The sequence below is a fragment of the Corapipo altera genome, unplaced genomic scaffold, assembly GCF_003945725.1.
Source record: "Corapipo altera isolate COAL_440 unplaced genomic scaffold, ASM394572v1 98, whole genome shotgun sequence".
In the NCBI taxonomy this organism is placed as follows: domain Eukaryota; kingdom Metazoa; phylum Chordata; class Aves; order Passeriformes; family Pipridae; genus Corapipo; species Corapipo altera.
This window is the reverse complement of record NW_020884914.1, coordinates 5,826,628-5,845,715: the sequence shown is the minus strand read 5'-3', so window position 1 is coordinate 5,845,715 and position 19,088 is coordinate 5,826,628. Positions and strand designations below refer to the sequence as shown.

Genomic DNA, 19,088 nt, shown 5'->3' with positions numbered 1-19,088 from the left:
CTTAGAGTTACCCTGAAGGCTATTGTACCTGTTATATCTGAAGAGCTCTAATATCTTTTGATTTTATGGTGTGAACTACAGTGTCTCTTTTGTCTTGACTTTTTGAAGTCTCCCAGGCCTGGGAAGGAAATGATTGTTGCATATAACACTATGAATCTTTGATTTTTCTGCAGCTCTTTAAACGTTTTCCCAGTGATGGGAACAAGGCTGTGGAGAGACAGAGCCTGTGTCCTTGGGGTGCAAGCAGGCAAAGAATTTGGCTGTCTCTGTTTGTAACTTGTAAGCTGCATACAATTAAAATTAAGTGCAATACAATGAGATTATGTTTGAGAAAGCATTTGCGAGATTAGCGCTGTTTTACTGTCAGTACTTTTCATAAAGCAAATTTCTTCTCTGGGAGCAGGGGCCTGTAGAAGAACATTCCAACAAAAAACTTTCAACAGGCAAAATGGAGCTAACATTTTTCTTCCCTGTCTCCTAGATGAGAGATGTAGCTGTTGGAAATAATGATAACTACAATGATAATAATAATGCTTTAACTTTCCTGTTGCACAGAGTCCATCCAAACCAGAGGTTAGATGTGTGTGCACACGGAGTGCTGGGTGTGCACCGAGGCAAAGGAACGTGCAAAAAGGGTGATGATATGTACAAAGTAACTGGAAGGAAGAAAGGCTGGAGGGTTTTATTCATGAGGTATGAAAAGGAACATGGAGGTGGAGGAGTAGGAGGGAATGTGAAGTATCCCTGGGTATATGCACAGGAAGGAAAGAGAACTTATTTTCTATTTGTGCAAAGGCAGATGGGAGCTAAGGGAAGTTGTGTGGGACTGTGGGCACCCACAGCATGTAGCAACAGGGTGTTGCTAATGGACAATGCCTGGACCCCCTGTAGTGTCCAAGTATTCCCAGGTCACAGCAGTGAAACTATAATGAATATGATGACTTTTAAAAAAAAAAATTTGGTATATTGCTGCACAGCTTTAAACCTCCAGAATGATCCCATGGTAACACTGTCTCTGGGCTTCCTATTATGTATTCAGATACAACAATTAAAATAATGTGATATAAAAAAAGAAAGTCATAATCATGAAGTTTGGGAACACCACATGCTTGAGCTGTGTGTGCCAAGTGTGTGTGGAAGGGCTGGGGGGATGTGGCCAAGGAGTGAATTGCTGGGGGCGAAATCGTGTCATATGGTGAGGGCAAGAGGAATCAAAATCAAACCCACAACACCCATGTGAAAGAAAAAGTTATTATCCTCTAGGCTACTAATGATTTTTTTCTATTTACTGTTCCAGAAGGGTCAGTAGTGGTGCTTTATCAAGTTTCCTTAGCATATCTCAATGTAAGTCAACATATTGTGCCTTATAATTCTTCCAGGCTCTAATCTGTAATTCTCACTTCAATAATTTGTCTGTTTTCCCTGCCTGGGTGCTGATTTCTCCTGAGGCACGTAATGACCCCTTCCTCTTCACTGTGTTGGGGCTTTTTTTTCTCATACAGAGAATTTTTTAGGATTCACTGTAATCTTCAAATGCAAAATTAGGCAAACCATGGTTGTCTGCATCATTTCTCTCTTCCTTCCAGACTGTTTGAAAGGTAGGGTGAAATCCTGGAAGTTAGCAGAGGAATAACTGTAACAACAGACTAACAAACAACAGGATAACCAAGGCAAAATAATAAGCATGGGAGGTCTCTAGTTCTCTCTCAGAAGAGATCCTCACTTTGCTGCTAAAACGCTGATCATTGCAAACCTTCTGTCCCCTTCCACCACTGAGAAACTGCCACACTGGTCAGGCAAACAGGAATAGATCCTTGTGTCTTCTGTCCCCAAAATGTCTTTACGTTATTTCAAGCAATAAACTTCTGGTGAGGGTTTGCTGCACTGATCAGCTTTTCATTCTGTAAAGGTACAAACCCCTGTGGAGCCCATCACACCTTCCCTGCTGTGTGAGATCCATGTTTGTGTGTTTTTCACATTCCACAGTTTTAAAACAAAGCCTTAAGTTTCTCACCACAGGATGAGGGTGACAAATGCCCCAGAGCAGCCCCGAGTGCGTGGGGCAGGGTGTGGTGATGGGCAGAGTGACAGAGCATCTCTGGGCCTCTGGGGCTCAGACAGGACTCAGGGTCCCTCTAAGCCCTGGTGGCACTGTGGGTGGCACTGTGTGGGTGTTTCTGCAGTGCCTTGCCATGTACACGCTGTACTTGTGTGGAGCAGCTCCAGAGCATGGGCTGTGTGGAGGAGACAGGGATGGGTTTTAGGCATGTGACTGTGGAAAACGGCCTAGGGGTGGCTGGAAAGTGCCTCAGAAGCTGTTGGGATTATTGGGAGGTGCCTATTTCATGTGCTGAGAAATGATGGCTGTCACATTTGTTGCATCCCCACAATTTTACCTTTCCAGAGAGGGAAAATCAGCTTACATTGGCAGCACAGCTTGTGAATCCCTATGAATTGGATGCACATGGTAAGGACTTGTCAGTCTTGCGATTATAGAGTATATAAGAAAGGACAGGCACTGGGACATCACAAAACTTAAGTAAAAACACATCAAGGAGAACCTTTTGAGTTTAACACACACCTTCTCAAGGTATCTCAGAGACTTCACCCACATATGCTGCAGTGGGTGACAGCCTGGATTTTCTGGGACTAGCAGAGCCCATGAAAACCTCCCCTGATGGAGTGACTGACTGCACTGACCTTTCTCTGAAGTACTTGATGGCTTCCTGGTCTAGGAAGTTCTGCTCTTCTCGAAAGCCCTGCTCGAAGATTTTGCGCTTGTGTCTGAACTCGATGACAGTCTTAGTGTAGGAGTTCAGGGTGGTGACAGAGGCTGCCATGCAGCAGGTGAAAGAGCCCCAGGCCAGACTGTGGAGAGACAAACCAGCAGACAGAGCTGGGTTAGCACAGCAGCTCATGTTATACTTCTGATGCCAAGAGACACAGACATACACTGCATGAGACGAGGCAGGGAAGTCAGAGGTGACAAACCCATTCTTCTCAACTTACCTCAAATGACCTGTGGCTCATGCTCAAGGTGCAGGCAGGAGGTTGGGAGAGGGGCTGGGCACAACCTCCATCCCATGGAGAACCATATGGCACAGTGTTAGTGTGAACACTGGGTGCTCTCTGACTGAAGAGCCAAACACCTCCTGATTTGCCTCTGAAACATCTCAAAGCCTTGCAGACAAGGGCTAGAATTCATATACTCCTGGAGGGAGTAATGCCCCAGAGACCATGTCTTTTGGACCATTGGAAGTTCTCCAGAATCTATGGGACACTGACTGCACAGTGCTACTGCAGGGATGGTTCCTAATCTGATTTTTATGCCTTCATCAGACTACTGTAATTCTTTCTTTCCTGGACATTTCTAACATTTCTGGCTTATATCTGGTCTCTGAAAGCCTGCCTGGCACTTGCATTTTGTGGAGAGACCCAACCTGAGGGTTTCCTGACTGACCCTCCCAGTGTGTAGGCAGTGCCTTGGTCAGTCAGGGGCAGGACACCTGCAAGTACCAACCAGGAGCATGAGGAGACAGAGGGAGAAGGAAAATGTAAGAAAAAACCAACTAGGCCAAGTTAAGCAAGTGTTGTCCTGGGTCTCCTGGCAAGGAGAGTCATCTGGGAACTGCTCTGTTCCCTACCTGAGGATAGGGTTTCCCCCCCAGGATCTTCTGCCCTCCCTGCACCTCACTGACCTCAAGTTCAGATGGGGCTGGGGGGGACTCATGGCCTCAAGGAGTTAAGATGCTTTTTGAGCATGAAATGGGGCTATAAAAAAAGACACTGAGTTCCTCCTTTTGTCTGCAGAGTTTCTCTGTCTTCTGGCTCCCCTTGGCTCTCACATTCAGCCCATCAGCTCTGGCTACACAGAGTTCACAGTGGCTTCCTAACTAACTCGGGTTGATTTCATCATCTGTGACAGTGACACACTTTACCTGCTGCTTTTTTCACCTTTTCTATAATAAATGGGTCTAAATTATGCAGAGCAGAAAGAATACAGCCCCAGTAGCATTATCTTATAAACACGTATTGCCAACACAGCTCTCAGCAGGAGCTGTTTTCCTATTCTGCAAAGGACCTGCAGACAAGGAAGCAGCTTCTCATTTCAAATTAGACAAAACTTGAAAAACAACACATATTCATGAACTAAAAAAAAAATCTAGGGGAGAAATGGCACAAGTAAACAGAAATGGCTCATTTCAATGATTTCAAAATTCAGCTCCTATCAAGTCCTGCAGGGACTCCCAAGGCAATGAGATGTGTGGAGGCAGCTCTTTCCTCATCATTTTTGGACCCATTTGCCAGATGCAACCAAATGAGAAGGAAATGTAGTGACCCCTGGGGTGACAAAGTTCCCTCAGGTTTCCCATGCTTGGGTGAAGAAGTGGAAAGGAAACTCGTGCTAGGTGTGATTGTTCAGGCACAGTGTCTTCCCAGCCTGGCATATGTCCTCCTCCTACATGGAGTGTGTGGAAAAGCTCCAACAGCTGCAAACATTTCCAGCTGGGCTCCTAAGCAGTATCCAGGAAGAAGCCAGCAAAAACCACATGCTTTACTGTGCCTGGGGAATGACATTTGCAGGAAAATTTTTCTTTTGAAGTTTCTGATGATTTCTAATCATGCACTCAGAAGTGCTGAAAGGTTCAGAGAAGGAAGTACAGAGTGAAGACTCTTAATGTCTGGCGTTTGGTAAATCATGATAATTAGGCAATTGTGATGGATCTGTTTTAGTTTTTATGGACCTTGGTTAAATGTTATTTATTTTGAAGTGTAAAGAGAGGTTCCCCTACCTGTAAAGTTACACCCTGCCTTATGTGAAGACCTCTTTGACAGCAGTGCCCCTCCCTGCCAGCTGTGTCCCAGATGTGGTGGAGTGCCTCTGGCAGCTGAGCTCAGGGCTGGGCTCTCAAGTTCCTCTGTGGCTCAAACAACTCAAGTTTTTTATATTTGTTTTCTTTAGAGGGGCTGAACTTGAACATCCACAGATCCTCAGAGAAACCCCCTGCCAGGAGAATCCCCCAGCCCACTCCTGGCTTGTGCCAGAGCACAGACCAACTTCCAGGCTTTGCCAATGGCTTGGGAATGGGGCAGAATAACAGGAAGCAAGCAGTGCATTTTCAATTTTGGGACATCTGTGTAGATCACAAGCAGTTCTTCTTCATTTTAAGGAGAAGCATTTTTATCATTCCCTTTCAATAGAGGGGAAAGAGAGTCACAGAAAAGTTAGTTTCCCCACTGGTACTTGGGAAAGGGATGGCAGCCTGGATCCCCAAGATCCTTTGGCTCTTGGCCATGGGGACAATGTTCCCTGGCCCCACTTGTCAGTGCTGTTCCAGTCCTCTGGGCTCTGACAGGTCCTGTAACCAGGTGCTGCAGTGGGACATTTACAGCAGGCTGGAAATAATGCTGGTGGTTGTATTACTGGCCCAGGGTACTGAAAACTCCTGTTTCAGGACATCACCAGAAGCCAGATGGAGCAAAAATTAATTCCTACATGTTTTCAAACTCCACCAGGCTGGGTGGGCATTTCTTATTAACCCTTCTTAAAGAAGGTGTTTAAGTCTGGGTGAAGCCAGGGGAGGTTGTAGCTCTCTGGTCTGTACAGCAGTGGTGGATTAGTGTTACCTGGAAGGGAGAAGCCTTCTTTTTACTGCATTTGACTTCCCAACCTCCCTTTTCCAGGTCTGCTATCCATCACTGGCATGGTGTGAGAGTCTCCCTCAGGTCTCCCTCAGGCTGCTGAGCACCTCTTCAGGCTGAAAATGCTCTCAGGGCAGCTGTGGCTGAGCTCTGTTTGCCCTACATCCTGCACAGATAAATGTCTTGCCTTGGAAGGTATCAGGGGAGGGAAGGAGACCACCAAATCTGAGGAGATGCTTTGTGACTGCGACAGCAGGAGGGGAGCTCAGCTGTGACCCCACAGTCACTGTGTGGAGGGAAGCTGAGGTCCCACCTCAGGAATATGGGGAGAGAGCAGGTTGCTCTCACATATTTGTCTGCCTGTGGGCATCTCCAGAGTCCTCCACAGTGAGACTTGACCCAGGGGCAGTCCTGGCCCTTAAATCTGTGGCTGCCTGGGGACAGTGAGGGAGTGGCTGCAGCAGCTGCTCTGGGACAGAGCTGGGGTCTGGACAGCAGCCAGAGCTTCCAGCTCCATCCCCGTGGGACACTGGGCTCCCAGCAGCTGGCTTGGAGCGTGGGTGGGATGAGTGGGTCCAGGGAGAACTCAGAATGCCCTGTGGGACCCACCAGCTCTGAGACATGGGGGTTTTTGGCTAGCACAAGATGAAGGAGAATAATCTAATGAGTGCTTATCATTCCAGACATTTAACAACATTCTGAATTTTGAGTATTGCAGTAAATTGTTAAATAGATTACTGAAGACAAATATGCCTTATTATTTAAATATATTGAAAATTATACAATTATTATGACAGTTTTAATAAATATTAATATAAATATTATAAATATATGAATGCAGTGTATTTATAAGTTTATCATCACATGGAATAAATATTCATTTTTGAGACACAAAATAAACTGTATTTTAAATATAATGTGATTTAAATTTTGTAACATGTTGCTAAAATGTTGGTAACTCCTCCCATGAAACACAGAATAAAGAGGGGAGAAGGAAAGACTAATAATACCCTGCAGTGCTGTGCACAAGTATTTGTATTTATTTATTGGTGTTAGCAAAGGTTGTTGTCCTTGCTTTGAGACAGAAAGAAAATAATGTGCTATATTTAGAAATGACAAAAAGAAAGTATTTTCCCTATCCATCCAAAGAGGCTGATGCCTCTAGAGGAATGGTGATGTTGTTTGCAGGTATTTTTATTCTCCACAGCCTCCTCTTCTTGTTAAGCTTCTTATAAACTTGCAAGCAATATAACACAGTCGATGTATCTTGGCCAAATTATTTTTACGTGATTTTTTAAAGATAGATGGGAAAGTTAAAAAAAAAAAAGCCTTGTCCATTTTCACAAGCCATCTCCCCATGATCTGCAGGGAAGTATCACCGTGCCAGCAGCGCTGCACCTTCCTCTGCAGTTGAGTTAAAAGCTGCACCCTAAGGTTCAACTGAGACATTAATTAAAAACCAAAAAAAAAAAAGAGCTAAAAGTCTCTGAAATGCCATGGCAATTATGTACCTAAATTGAACTTTAATGAGAGTGCTCAATCTGTGTTGGTAATTGTGGGTGCTGTTTATTTACAAATGCTCTGTACCTGCTGATAGGCACAGCTGCTGCTGCACAGCCGCCCGTATCTGTCCTCCACACCTCGAGAACTGCACGGCCCTGGGGGTTTGTGCTTCCCCTGGCACTTTGGGAGCTGGGAATTCACATGCACGTTCCTGGCAATTGGAGGTGATATGCAAAATCTCCCAACAGATTCATGGAACAACTCAAAAAAAGCAGGTGACACTTACCAGAAGGACCATCCATAGTCCCATGAATGTGGTCGCCAGTCCTCTGGCCCAAGGCTGACTGTCACTTGGAAAACTTGAGTATACATCATGTGTGCCACCATCCCCAAGAGACCTGGGAAGCAGGGATCATAACAGGAATTTTTGTGCTAATGTTTGTTACAATTCTTGACATAGTTACTGCTGGAGGTGCTTTTGAGAACTCCGAAAAAGTCTTTGTTGTGCTTTTATGCCTCCTGTTCTACTGTGGAGGAGGGAGCTGCATGGGCAGAGGAAAGATGTGACTGAGAGCTCGTTATTTTACATCATACTGAATTCTCAATCAAAAGAGGAGTTAGAGAAAGAAAATCGTTGAAGAAAATGTTGCACTATTAGCAGCACCACCAACCCTGCTGCTGCATGACAGGGGTGTGCCACCCACCAGTTATCTCACTTAGCCCATCACAGACAGGCCTCAGGTGAGGGAATGAGGAGAGAGGCTTCTGTAGGCAATGCAGACTGAATGTGTTAATGCCAAACAACCATATTTTGTCTCAACAGTTGCTAAGATTCATGAATTTGAACACTTATGAAACACTTGGAAGTTACACAAGGAAGTTAGGGGAGCTCAGCACTCCTGATGATGTGTGGTAAGAGGACACCACGGGGATACTTTTGATGGTACAGTGTTGGTGATGCTTTTGTGACACTGTTATAGTTTACGAGAGAACTGCAACTGGGTGAAGATTAGACAATGTGTTAGACACTGCAGTCTCTGTGATGTTAAAGAACAGGCCTGCAGTTAAATCACAGAGTGACCTGAGTTAGTTCTGCCACCGAGCTGGTTCTGCAGCTTAAGCAGAAAAAACTGCCTGAGCTTTATGTTTAGGCATCTCTCTGAGGAAAATCAAACCCCACTTTTCAAGCAGTGCTGGCCAAGAGCAGCTCTGATGCTTGGAGGGTTTTCTGGCTACAACAATTTGGGATGTTCCTGCAGAGCGATGCTCCCCACTGAGCTCAGCAAAGTGTGGGTTCAGGCAGTTAGCTAAAGAAAGGGGGCAGGGTCAGCACATCCCAAATAGCCCTTGGACCTACAGATGTCAAAAAGCCTCTTGTGCTGCAGTGACAATTCAAGGCACTAAGAAATACCGATGTTCTGCCACAGTGGGTACAGTGAGGTCCCCCTGTTACACTTTGCACCTTAACCAAAGTCAGCATTCATTTTTATCTCTGACCACCTATTTTTTCCCATGGTTGCCCTTCCTACAGGTGGAAGATCCTGATTTCCCACCCCCCATACCCAAATTTTGGCTTTTCTTTCCTGCTCATGTACAGAGTCTAAAGCACTTCATTAGTCTCTCCGGACGCGGATGATTCAGGGCAGCTCTGGAGGAGGGAAGTGTGGGAATGTCATGTTTGTGTTGTGGGTATGTTAAGCAGGTCCTTGAGCAAGACAAATGCCATATTTGATACAAACAACTGCAGAGGCTGCAAGAAGACATTCTGTTACAAGGAGCCGTGGTGATCTGCTCAGCTGCCTCGTGTTGGAGTGACATTGCAAAGATAGGAGGTGGAAAGAGCAATTCGCTTCAGGAGAGATGATGTTTGGGCAGGGTGGGTGGCCCAGTGGGAGCACAGCAAAGTGGTGCACACCTTGCTCGTGTCTGGTTATATTTAATTTCCAAAATGCACTGGGACCTTGGTATACTTTTTGAATAAATGGATTTTTCTTCAGCTGGCAGTTATGTCTCGATCTTAAGTTTGGGCTTTGCTGTTTCTATATGTACTGTCAGTGATTTTTCAACCTTAATAAAACATTACAGCCTGCCCTGAGACATGCCACAGTCACTCAGAGCCAGGGGGAGGTTTGAGATGGCAAGGACGAGGCTCAGCAAAGCCGAGCTGCTCCCTCCTGTTGTGCAAAGCCTTGATGGGGTTTCAGCAACGTTCAGAGCTGTCCCTGTGTGGGAGGGGGGGATGACAGTGCACTGATACAGGTGAGTGGGAGGTCATCAGCAAGTCCTGTGCTGGAACACAGGAACCACAATGGAATTGTGGTGTTCCTTGCTTTGTCTGGGAAGGGTCAGGGCTTGCTCTGTACCTGGTGGTGCTGTTGGTGCCATTTTTCTACTGTACAAGCTACACTAAAACAAGACAAGTCTTTTTTTTATGCTGTCTTGTGTGCATTTGGTTTTGTTTGGTTTATGTTAGATGTGCCTTGCCAAGTTCTCCAAGGGAATATCCTGTGGTCCTTTTTCTCCACGGGGGTACTCTATGGTCCTTTTTGTTTTACATTTAAAGGTCACGTTTTGGCTACAATGAGCTGCCTGTGACATCAGTCAACAAATGCTGTATTTACAGGATCATCTTTTCCTCCAGCTGGCTGCTTAAGGCTGGGCAAAGAGGACACAGTGCCTGTAATGTCCACCCACCTGGGGTCCAGGGCATTACAGAGTGCAGATGGAAAATCCTGGGAATGTGGTGGACTGGAGTGGGTAGGAGTGCAGAAACATTGATCATTTATAGCTGGCCTGAGATCACGAGCCTTACAGGACCAGAGCTGTTTCTAGGTGTCAGTAATGGGAGAGACTAAGGAACTTTGGAAAGTTGGACATTAAGGAAATTGGGAAAAGAGAATATATTTTAAAGCATTTTCAGATACCTTTACTAGAAATACCATTTATGGAATATATCACATTAATTAAAATGCTTTATCACAAATATTACGTGAGAGACATGCAAATTTTTTAATTTGTGAAAGGTTAAGAGTGATACCAAAACTGTGATCTTGTGGGGTCTTTTTTAATGGCTCCTAAGAGGTTAAGGAACAGCAAGAAATGACCACACTATTACAAAGTATTTTCTAACCTTTAGATATTGAGCTATGAAAATATGAAGGTCTCATTGCACTTTTACGAGGGAACTCTAGCATGAATTTAATGAGAGGTGTTATGCTCCATTGCAAAGTCCTCTTCATTACCTAATTTCTATTAAGCTATGTCATTATAAATATGCTAGGCTTAAATAAATATAGTTTTCTTCTTTCCTCAGGTATCCCTGTCATGGAAAAATAACAGCTAGCAGTGTGTTGGGGTTTGGGGTTTTTTTGCTTCTTTTCTATTCTTCTATCATTTTTCCCTGTAAAATTTTGAAGTTTATATTTGGACCATCTTGGCAATGTGCTTAAAAAGAGGGAAGGCCAAATAAAAATAGAAAGATGTGTAGGAAAGAAAACTTCATCATTCTTACAAAACTTTAAAACTGCAGTTAATGGTGAAGAAAGAGAGAAACAGCATGGAAGTAATTGCTTGAATGCTGAAGAACTCCACAGAGTTTGACTCTGAAAATTGAACTGACTTTTTTTTTTAAAAAATCTAAATTACATCCAAAGCAGAAAAAGATGCTTTGGCAGTTCTTACCAGATTTCTCTTGTCATCTCAACTCTACTTCTGATCTTTTTTTTCGTGTTATTATTTCAAAATTTGCAGCCACCCCTGAAGATACAAGCTCCTTCCCAGAATGTACACTGCCTGTTGTAATGTCTTTCAGCTTGAAATGCAGCGGAATAAAATGCACTTTTATTGCAGAAGTTCTTTCTGCTCGAGAGGTCCATGCAGGAGCACTCTACACGAGCCAGCTGTGGCTGCATCTATAAATCCTGGAGGGTTTTTAGCCAGCAAATCTTCACAGAAGTGAAGGAGCACTTAACTACATGGTTAGATTTCATAACTTCTTTCAGAGAAGTGAATTCCTCAAGTTCATGTGCTGAAGGGCTACAAGTACAGGCTGAGCATGAAAATACCCTGAAACAGTTGTTCTGAGAGATGTTCATGTCCCCAGATTACTCCTGGGGTTGCTCCTCAGTGTGATTATTAGAACCCTTTTCATTCTCAATTTTGCTAATGAACAAGACGGGCTTCTTTCTTTTGTTTGAAGAATCCAGCTTTCACCTACTCCCAGGATTAGCACAGGGGAAAAGAATTTTCAACGCTACGTGTTTTTAATTTCCTATTGGAAAATGAGTGTGATGATGCTGCAAATGGAGCTCAGGCTGTAGCTGTTGGTAATGGCTGTGCAGGCTGGGGAGGGATAATTACTGCATTGCTGTTGTGAATTCAGGAATAAGGATTTTCGCTTCTCCCTGGCAAGAAGCAAATTTATCACGCAGTCCCTCGTGCCAAAAGGAACAAAAAATTACAGTGAAAAATGTGATGCTAAGTGGGGATAAGAAAGTCTTGGAGCCTCGGGTTTTTATCCCTTCAAAGTTATAGGATTTTGCTTTGTGGTGGCTCCTCAGGTAAAAGGAGAAGGGAAGGTTCATACCTGAAAGCACAGTGAAGACAGCAGCAAAGGCATTTAACTTGAGCCCATCTATCACACTGCTTGAATGAAAGAGCTCGAGGCACATAAGGCTGAACCCGACGACCAACAGCATGATGTACAACACCTCAGAAACTACTGATAACCACAGGACACCTGCAATGCACAAGAACAGCAACCAGTTAGCTGGGAAATGCTTTCAAAAGGGTCAAGTTTGTGTGGAAGTTAATTAGGAAATCAGGAACATCAGGAACATACAGGAGTAACTGCGTATTAGGAAGGTTTTTTTTTTTGGAAGTTGGTTACAGTTGGTTGGTTTTTAAGGTCATCAATTGTAATTTTTGGTTTTTTTTTTACTGTTTATCACACTAACTGTATATTAGGAAAAATTTCTTCACTGAAAGAGTGATTAAACATTGGAACAGCCTGCCCAGGGAAGTGGTGGAGTCACCATCCCTGGAAGTGTTCAAAAAACAAGTAGATGTGGCAACTTGCAGTGTGGTTTAGTGGGCATGATGTATTTGGCCAAAGGTTGGACTTGATGGTTCTGTGATTCACAAAATTTAAACTCAGCAAACAACCACCCAAACTGTGACAAATAGAAAAAGTGGTGGAAAAAGATGTGAAAAGTGTCAGGGGGTAAGGACACTGCAGAAAGAACAAGGTGTTGTTTAAGATCCCAGTTTGACTAAAGAACCTCTTTGAGTGTATCCAGGAACCTCTTGGCTCCTCTGCCCCAAAGCATAGCACAGAGAATTCGCTTTCCCTCCCTGTGCCATGGTTTGGATGAGCACAGCCTGGCACTCATGGAGGTGATGGCACAGAGCTGTTGCACAGAGCACCTCACAGCACCGATGGGAGCTGGACAGGCTTGGATGCCTCCTTTTCACAGGGCTGTTCTTAGAAAATGTCTTCAGTCCAGGTTTTAAATTGCCTCTCCCAGTGTAGTGTTGGGGCCTGTTACCAGAAACTCTTCCACAGAACTGGTGTCCTGCAGAATGACTGCTCTGCCCCGGGGTGTTTGGATCCCCCGCACGGGGCTGTGCTGCTGGGACTAGCCTGGAAACCTGGGGGGGGGCACAGTTATTTATAACCTGCTCAGATGAAGAGCTACAGATACAAAATTCAGACTGGCTTCTGTTCCCTCAGCCCCTGGGGACAACCCTCAGAGGAAGGGCAGAGCTGTGGTGCCCCGTGTGAGCTCTGTGGGGCTCTGGGGTTGTGCACGGGGCAGTGGGTCTGGCAGCGTGTGCCAGTGACCAGCAGGGACTGATCCACCTACAGCAGATGCCACATTTGGAAATTTCAGAACAAAACCTCCAGCAGGATCTGCTGAGTCTTTTAAAGTCACCAAGCCACGGGGTAAATTGGAGAGGATGGGAACAGATGATAATATTGAGTCCCTGCCCGATTTCCAATTGCTGTTTCAGCATGAGAATCTGCTAGAATTCTCCAGTACATTTGCTAACCTGATTGCTAGAGAATTCACCTGGAAACAATGAGCAGTGATGGAAAATTTCAGCCTAAGCAGTTGAAACATGGAAAGTTAAGCATCTGAAGACAATGGCTTATATTAGAAAATGTTAGCTGTAACCATAGAGACTGCTACAGGCTTCACTTATATTAATACCTTCTCTCCTCACTGTAAGAGCACATGTGTGATAATGCCTACTGTTGAGCTTATCAAACCAGATATGCAGTCTCACTTTTATCAAATATTTGAGTGTTCTCTTGGTGACCAGGCTGATCCCAGCTCATATTTTTTTTTCTGGAAACTTGTCTTTATAATTACATCTAATTAATATGAGCTAGTCGTTGTTGCCACCATATCTGACCTTTTGAGTTCTTAAACCACACTACAGAGATAGCAATAAATAAACCTTTTAATTGCTCACAGAGGCTGTATGTGCAATATTGCATCTATCAACAGCAAACAGCTGCTTATCTCAGTCCTATTAGTCAATGTGGTATCAGGCAACTGGCACACTCTTCCAAAAAGAAATACAAGGGAGAGAGAGCAACGGTGTTGTTCTGTGATACAGCAGGATTTAGAAGGGATTTTGCCTCATTTTCTCACAACCAGCAGTTTCTATGATGAGAGAATGAATGATGAAATGATTTGAGTTCGAAAGAATTAGATTATGAAAACCTGACCCATAAACCAAGGCAGCTGACAGCCCTAATTAATGAATTCTGATTCATTCAGCCCCAACTTGAAAGATTAATACACAACATACCTGCCCAGGTGTTTATTGCCCTGTTTCAACTCTGGATGGAGGATATCCACTGGGGGTATCTTCACATCAGGACAGTGCTGTAATAGGGTCTGCAGCTCAAAACTGTGGGGTGGCTCTGTCTCTGTTTCCTTGGGGGAATAACTGGCTGCAGGGTTGGGCTGAAAGAGTTGTAGTCAATGGGTAACATCAGGCTGGTGGTTGTCACTAGTGGTGCTCAGTTTTAGGGCAAACTCAGGAGTTGAGTGAATGCTTAAGGAAGTTTGCTGGTGCAGGAGACATTGAGTGCCTTGAGAGTGGAAAGGCCTTAAAGAGATCCTGGTAGACCAACCATATGAAATCTAGCAAGGACAAATACTGGATTCTGCTCCTGGGACAGTGCAATCCTGGATATACTGGGGACAGGAGGCTGGATTGCACCCCTGCAGAAGGGATCTGGGGGGGTTGGTTGATGGCTTGGGGGTGCAGTTGATGTACCCAGCTTTTGTACATGTTTTACCTGTTGCACACCTAGGAGGCAGTGCTTGAAGCTGGGTGCTGCAGACACAAGTGTCGTGTGCTTGAGGCAGAACAGGAGGCTGGAGAGATGCACACGTGTCTGTGTGGGAGGATCAGGGTTAACGTGTCCCAAAGGCAAGTGAGGGCACATGGCTAAAGGCAGCCTCGTGCACATTCAAGGGACAGGAGGGCTCTGGGAGGTGAGCTGGGGGTGGGCCTGGCTGGTGTCCTTTATCAACCTGGGGAAGGAGAAAGGAACAGGAGGAAGGAACACCTGACTGTGTGGCTGGTGTCACAGGGAGTGCTTTGGCTTCCCTTCCCACGAGGCTGGGATATGAGTGGTTTTGCCAGCAGGGTAACCTTGCAAGGAGATGATGAAAAGCTCAAGGAGATGTGAGTTTGCTCTCCTGTAAAACCTTTTTCCAATGAGACACAAAGACTGTGTTTGCTGTGGAAGGCATAGTCTATTCTTTTTTCTTTCTTCCTGTTCCTGTCTGCAAAGGAACTCTGTGCCTAATTCTCATGCCTTATTTCATGGTGTACACTGAGCCTCCTTTAAATGCACCTAATGTGGGGAAAAGGCAAGTCCCACATGCAGTGTTTGCATAGTTCTGAGTATGTCCTGTTCTGCCTGCTTTGATTTTGAATTTCATCTGAAATAATAACACCCAGAAAATGCAAGCTGTATCTGAATTTTGCATCTTCCTGTGCCTGCCTGAAGCAGAACAGTTGCTTCAGGTTATTAATTCAGGAGGCAGTGTCTTTCTGTTGTGTGCTGATGGTGATCTCCCACTGCTACTCTCTCTACATGAGATTCATGAGGCAGTCACTTGGCATAACTTCCACTTACAATATCTTACAGTCTCCTTCCTGCAAAGTAGAGAGCTCCTTCTCTTGAGGAGACCTCAGTCATTCCAGGTGACAGGGAAGAGCTCTCCAGAGGATTTTTCTCTTTTCCAATCTTCTCTGCTGTCACCTTTTCTGCCTGTCTTACTTCCCTCCAGCCTGTGTCCTCTGCCCCAGGGATCTGTCTGGCCTAACTCAGCTTTTATAAGAAATCTTTCCTTCACAAGAGTCAGCAGTTGATTCACTTGGAGAGCTCTACCTGGATGGCCTGTATCTTCTATGTATTCTTATAAATCACCAGATTTCTCTCATTTTTTGGTCTTCATTCTGTTTATGGATTTCCCTTGCCTGTTCATCAAACCTGTTCATCTGAGTGTGCAGAGAAGGTGCTGTGGGTTTGGGTGCAGAGCTCAGCTGGGATGTGCCTCCTGTCCCAAGGACATTTTTTGTTAATGCAGAGGGATTTCAGGCCCTGCCCTGCCTCCTCCTCACCGTGTGCAGCCTTTGCCAGTGTGTGTCACCCCTGCTCACTGTGTAGGAAATAGTGCGGTGACGAAGTGGCCACCACGTGAGACCCCCTAGGAAAGGAGAGTCTTTGACTCTAAAACAAAACTAAATCAAAACTGGTTTCACTTGCACTCCTGCACACACATTCTCACGAGGATAAGTGTGTGCAAGGAGCACACAGTTACTCTTGTGTGCTGTGGGACACTTTGGATCTTTGCTCCTGCCCCACAGACTTTATGCTGGATGTCACAGGTGGGATTGCTCTGAAGCAGAGCACCACAAACTGTGAAGCTGTTTGTGGAGGTAAAGAGGTCACCATCTTCAGGACAGGCTCCTTGTGAAGCAAAAGAACTTGAAGTACAGGACCTGGGCTGAGCTGCTCATCTGGAACTTGAGATGGCAAAGCTGTGACTCACCGAAAGATTTCACATAAGTCAACTCATATCATAGGTCTCCTAAATCAGAAGGAATCATATCACCTTCATATCATGTATCTCAAGGTTGGTTGTACTCTATATGATCACCAGCTTTGCCTAAAATGAAAACACAGCCCTGGTGAAAGCATGTTTTTCATCTGTGCTTCTGCCATTATCCAGAGATCCTGATTTCACAAGACTGGTGAGCCAACTGGGACTCTGAGCTTCTGTTAGTTACTCATCAGTGTGCTAAGGAACTGTCTTTGTGGAGTTCATGGTGAGAAGCATCAGTGCCACCTCCTTATGGACTTGACCACTGCAGTAGCATTTTTAAAACTTAAGGAAATCAGTTTTCCAGCATCCCAAGCAAAGTGAGCATACTCTCATTTGTGACTGAAGGGATAACTGTTACCCACAGGTTTTAGGCACTCAAGTCCATCATGAACCATCTGAGATCAGCCCTTTGCCTTCCTGTCAGGCAGTGAAGGGCAGCAACAACATTCTGCAAGAAGATTTATAGATTCTGAGTACACCTCTGCAAAAGCTGGTGATCATGTTGAGACAATGTGTTAACAAAAGGATGTGTCAGACAGTCCTGAATGAACAAAATAAATGGGGTATTTTTCTGACAGTGAGGTAAAGAAGCTTTACTTCAGCCTGCAATGAGTCTCACAAAATTGTTCACAAAACCTGAAATCATTTCAAGTCAGCCCTGATCACCAGGGAAGGCACTCTAAATGAACATGCTGTCATCTGCCACCAAGGAGCACTCTGAGTCAGGGATCTCCAATGCTGAGTTTCCTTTGAAACAGGAATTCTGAAAACAAAATCATAGGAATTCTACTTAGAAGAACTCAAGGCGTTGTACCACCTTTCACTGGATTCCTGATGAAGGAGCCCAAAGAACAGCGTGGTTGATGACTTCCAGGAGTTTTTATCTGATTTTGACTGCTTGATACCTGAAGTTCATTCCTTGTTCAAATCTACTGCCCCTTCCTGCCACAAAAAAGCAAGAGCTGCTGACTCCAACTTTTCTGTGAGAGAACTCTGGTTAAACTGAGGAATGCCAAGCCTGATGTGTTCTTCCATGCTCTTTCCCCACAACATGCAAAGATGATTCTTAGTTGTCTTGTGTTGCATTATTAAAACCATTCTCAGACTCATTAGCAATTTGGACTGAAACACTAAGAACTTGGATAACATCTGAATGGGATTATGTGTAGGATGATAAAGAAGCATTTGCTGCTGTTTCTGGAACCCCAATGTTCCATAATTTCAATTACTGTTGAGTTTTTGAGATGAATACAGCCAACAAGGCAGTTCTGGAGAGTCTAAATCACATATATACCTCCTACCTCCTACAGTCACATGCAGCCATGGAGTTGGATGCATAACTTGTCAGCAAATCAGAAAAGTTGATTTTTTGGTGCCAGCTCACTGTGCCAACATTTTTTGATGCCAGATTGTGAGGTCCTATCTCCAGATGAAATAACGATACTGAAATCCTCTCCTGGTACTTCTCCAGGCTGGGCAGGCCACGAAAATGACTGTCAAAGATCCAGTGTTAGTGCGTGTTCTCAAGGCAACACTGAAGAGGTGGCCAACAGAGGAATCGCTGTGAGAGTTCAAAGCATTTTTAATCCATAAACATGAGCTGTTTGCTCTTAAAGGATTTCTTCAGGGAAAATCATATTGCTATTCCTGAAGGAGATTGCTGAGTCATGTTAACTGTGTTATGTGCAGAAACTGTGTGCATGAAAATGTCAGTCATGCGTTTTGGCTAGTGGCTTGGAAATAATGCCAGCATAAATAAACCCATAAATGAATGTATTACCTGCCACACCACGTGGCACTGCCTGCTGAAACCCCAGTACCCCTGAGCAATGCCTGAGAAGAAATGGTCTGGAATCTGTATTGATTTCTGAGGGCTCTTTCAGACAGAAAATTAGCTTCCTAATTGGGGTAAGCTCATATTTAGAATGCCTCAGTGGGATTTCATCCTCCTTAGAAACACCTACTGCCTCAGCCTCTGCTCCCTGAGGAAGAGGATCTGTGGCTGCTTCATCACAGCCCTTCTAAGAGCAGAACTGCCCTGGTGGCTGATGGGCTTGAGGGTCTGACCAGAGCAGTCTCATCTGAGCTGTCACACTGTGTCCCCAAGCAGGTAATCCTGCTGGACAATGCTGCAGGCAGCCAAGGAGATCTTGCAAAGGTTTAGAGCTGCCACGTTCCTCATAACTCAGTGTCACTCGGCTGCTCTGAGGGTCGGAGTCTGTCTGAGCCACCCTGAGACATCATCTCCAGCCACTCCTCTGCCAGTTCAGCCTTGATCTGTCTGACAAATACTGGTACAAGCAAGGAGAGGCTTAGGGGGGGTTTCTGCATCACAGTTCATCATATGACAAAAAAACCTTCTATCACTTCTGAAGCAGTGGAGCTGAGCAGGGTGTGCTCCTAAATAACTGCTGAGGTTATTGCCCCTGACTGAGAAGAAATCCAGAGCACAGCACTTGGAGGACAAGCTGGGTGCTGCACTGTTGAGCAGCTGGAGACATCAGTGTCTAAGGAATGCTGTCCTGGAGAGTGTGAGTCCTTCTTGCCTCCTCACTGGCATGCTGCTACCCCAGACACTGATGCTGTTACCCAGGGAAGACAGTGCTCCTCTCAGCCTGTGGTTCACAGTCATTGTCCCCAAGATCCCCAAGATCCCTAAACTGCCAGACAACATAAAAAACCACAGAAGGCCGTGACAAGTCAGCCAGACAGATGTCATCCAACATCTGGGAGGAAAAAAGACCATGTATGAGGGCAAAACCTGTTTTTGGGTGGTGTGAACTTGCATGGAGGGTGCAGATATTA

The 19,088-nt window shown here is 44.9% G+C and overlaps 1 protein-coding gene and 1 long non-coding RNA gene across 5 annotated transcripts in view; one reads left to right on the top strand and one right to left on the bottom strand.

The window, feature by feature from the left end:
* Positions 1-19,088, bottom strand: part of GSG1L (GSG1 like) — a 56,286-nt gene that overhangs the window by 11,479 nt on the left and 25,719 nt on the right. For all 3 annotated transcript variants that reach the window (XR_003529618.1, XM_027655020.1, XM_027655019.1), the window contains exons 3-5: positions 11,732-11,884; positions 7,433-7,544; positions 2,701-2,868 (exon numbers count right to left, since the gene is read on the bottom strand). Coding sequence is in view for 2 of the 3 variants with exons in the window: in XM_027655020.1 (XP_027510821.1) it covers positions 2,701-2,868; positions 7,433-7,544; positions 11,732-11,884 (433 nt within the window). In the remaining variant the exon portion in view is untranslated. The remainder of the gene's footprint in view (positions 1-2,700; positions 2,869-7,432; positions 7,545-11,731; positions 11,885-19,088) is intronic.
* Positions 1-19,088, top strand: part of LOC113952679 — a 39,135-nt gene that overhangs the window by 19,820 nt on the left and 227 nt on the right. Inside the window, exons 3-4 of one of the 2 annotated variants that reach the window (XR_003529621.1) lie at positions 556-693; positions 1,298-1,489. The exons of the other annotated variant lie outside the window; for it this stretch is intronic. This is a non-coding gene — a long non-coding RNA (uncharacterized LOC113952679). Of the gene's footprint in view, positions 1-555; positions 694-1,297; positions 1,490-19,088 lie in introns of those variants that run through there. 2 annotated transcript variants of the gene reach the window in all.